Raw genomic sequence first — 2,406 nt, 5'->3', positions numbered from 1 at the left:
AAAGAAAGAAAGAAAGAAAGAAATATCCAGAATAGGTAAATCCATAGAGACAGAAAATGGACTGGCTGGGAAGACTGCAGGGAAAATGGGTAAAGGGTGAAAGGTTTCTTTTTGGGGTAATGATCACACAGCTCTGTGAATATATGAAAAGCCATTAAACTGCATATTTTTAGTGGGTGAATAGTAGAGTTTATGAATTATATCTCGATAAATTGACCCTCCAAAATGGGCTCATCACAGACTTATATGCAAAAGCTAAAACTATACAGCTTGATGTGTTAGTGAAGAAAGAGTGTTCCCAAGCAGGAAGTGGGAACTGCCAGTCCCTTAAGTCCTGGGGCCAGAAACAAGCACAGAGTCATTTTCTCTGTATTGGATTGTTCAGGCCATCACAGTTCCACCCAGATTCAAGGGAAAGAGAGTCCAGAGTCTGTGGTCAGCCTGAATCTGCCTTGCCCACTAATAGTGACAGGAAACGCCTAGCACTTAACATTGCAGGCACTGTGCTAACCTCAAGGAAACAAGGAGTTAAGTAACATGCCCAAGGTTGCCCAGCCATCAGGTCTGGCCTCTGGGTCTGTGCCTATCACCTCCATGAGGCACCCACTTCTCTGGTGCGAGCAGGAGGACTCTTGTCTCTTTGTTCTCTGGCTTCCTGCCTCTGGCGTGTCAGAAGCACTCTGAAAGTATTTTTTTTTTACAGCACTTAAAGAGCTATTCCTGTGTGCTAGACATTATTCAAAGAACATTAGAGAATTATCACTATAATTCATACAAGCTCAGGAGGCAGTTATGTTAGGCTGAAGCGTAGAAATAGGTGCAAATATAGGCCAAATATGATTGAATTTTGGCACTTTAAAATGGTTCCACCCAATGACCCCCATTTAAACAGTGAGGAAACTAATATTCAGAGAGATTTAGTAACTTGACTAAAGTCACACAGCACTATCAAGAAGTGGAGCTGAGACTCAGACTCAGGCGGAAAGCTCCCAGGGTCTGGGTTGCCACTGTGGCATTCACGAGGCAGATTTGGTTGGATTGAGCAAGTGAGTGAATGGATTTGGGGAGATGAGTGAAGACACTCATATCCCCCTAGCTACCTCTACTGACTGTATCCTCTCTTTCATTCCTGCAGCCATCAAGGGATTCTGGGCCACCTGCCCTCCTCTCTCTACTGTCTACTTCCTCTTTGTCATCTTCATAGTGTCTGTCATCTTCCACTGCCACCAGCGCTTGGCTCTAGTGCCCATGCCCTGGGCATACTCGGCCCGCGTGGTCCTGGCCCCCACACACCTTGCCCAGGAGGGGCTGTTCACCATTAACTCCAAAGGCCGCCTGGGGAATCAGATGGGCCAGTACGCCACGTTGTACGCCCTGGCTAAGATGAACGGGCGGCCCGCCTTCATCCTGCCCCAGATGCACAGCACGCTGGCCCCCATCTTCAGAATCACCCTCCCTGTGCTACATGGAGCCATGGCCCGCAGCATCTCGTGGCAGAACTACCACCTGAACGACTGGATGGAGGAGCAGTACCGCCACATCCAGGGTGACTACGTGCGCCTCACAGGCTACCCCTGCTCCTGGACCTTCTACCACCACCTGCGCCATGAGATCCTCCAGGAGTTCACCCTGCATGACCATGTGCGTGAGGAGGCCCAGACATTCCTCCGGGCCCTGCAGACCAAATGGGCCTGGCAGGCAACCTTCGTGGGGGTCCATGTGCGCAGGGGGGACTATGTCCGTGTCATGCCACAGGTGTGGAAGGGTGTGCTGGCTGACCAGGCCTACCTGCAGCAGGCCATGGACTGGTTCCGGGCCCGCTACCGCACCCCGGTCTTTGTGGTCACCAGTGATGACATGGCCTGGTGCCGGGAGAGCATCAGTAGCTCCCTTGGGGATGTGGTATTCGCGGGCAATGGCCTTCAAGGCTCACCGGCCAAAGACTTCGCGCTGCTCATGCAGTGTAACCATAGCATCATCACTGTGGGCACCTTTGGGATCTGGGCTGCCTACCTGGCAGGCGGGAACACCATCTACCTAGCTAACTTCACCCTGCCCAACTCCCCCTTCCACATGGTCTTCAAGCCGCAAGCGACCTTCCTGCCACAGTGGGTGGGCATTGCTGCCGACCTTAAACAGGCCCTACAAAGTGGCCACTAGCCCTGTGCATATCTGTCCCTCATCCTTGGAGCTTGTGAAGAGGCAACACGTGTCAGGGCAGGGTGCTGACTCAGGATCTGCGTGCAGTTTGAATCCAGGCTGATCCACACCATAGCATAAGCTGAGGGATGTGGGGCAAGTGACTTAACCTCTCTGTGCCTTAGTGTGCTGACTGCAAACTGAACATACTACAGAACTTACCTCAGCAGCAACTCATGAGAACTTCATTAATTCACTTAGAGCTGG

General features: G+C 51.5%; 1 protein-coding gene across 1 annotated transcript; it reads left to right on the top strand.

The window, feature by feature from the left end:
* Positions 1-1,068: 1,068 nt before the first annotated feature.
* Positions 1,069-2,160, top strand: LOC100948992 (galactoside 2-alpha-L-fucosyltransferase 2-like). Its single transcript, XM_003801558.1, has one exon. It carries the CDS (start codon positions 1,069-1,071, stop codon positions 2,158-2,160), a length of 1,092 nt encoding a protein of 363 aa, XP_003801606.1.
* The last annotated feature ends 246 nt before the right edge of the window (positions 2,161-2,406 follow it).

Source organism: Otolemur garnettii, unplaced genomic scaffold (genome assembly GCF_000181295.1).
Source record: "Otolemur garnettii isolate 467f Iridium unplaced genomic scaffold, OtoGar3 scaffold00211, whole genome shotgun sequence".
Lineage (NCBI taxonomy): Eukaryota > Metazoa > Chordata > Mammalia > Primates > Galagidae > Otolemur > Otolemur garnettii.
This window is presented reverse-complemented; position numbering and strand designations above follow the sequence as displayed.

Coding starts and splice junctions, on each gene's coding strand:
- LOC100948992 (XM_003801558.1), top strand. CDS start 1,069: ATGAGTGAAGACACTCATATCCCCCTAGCTACCTCTACTGACTGTATC.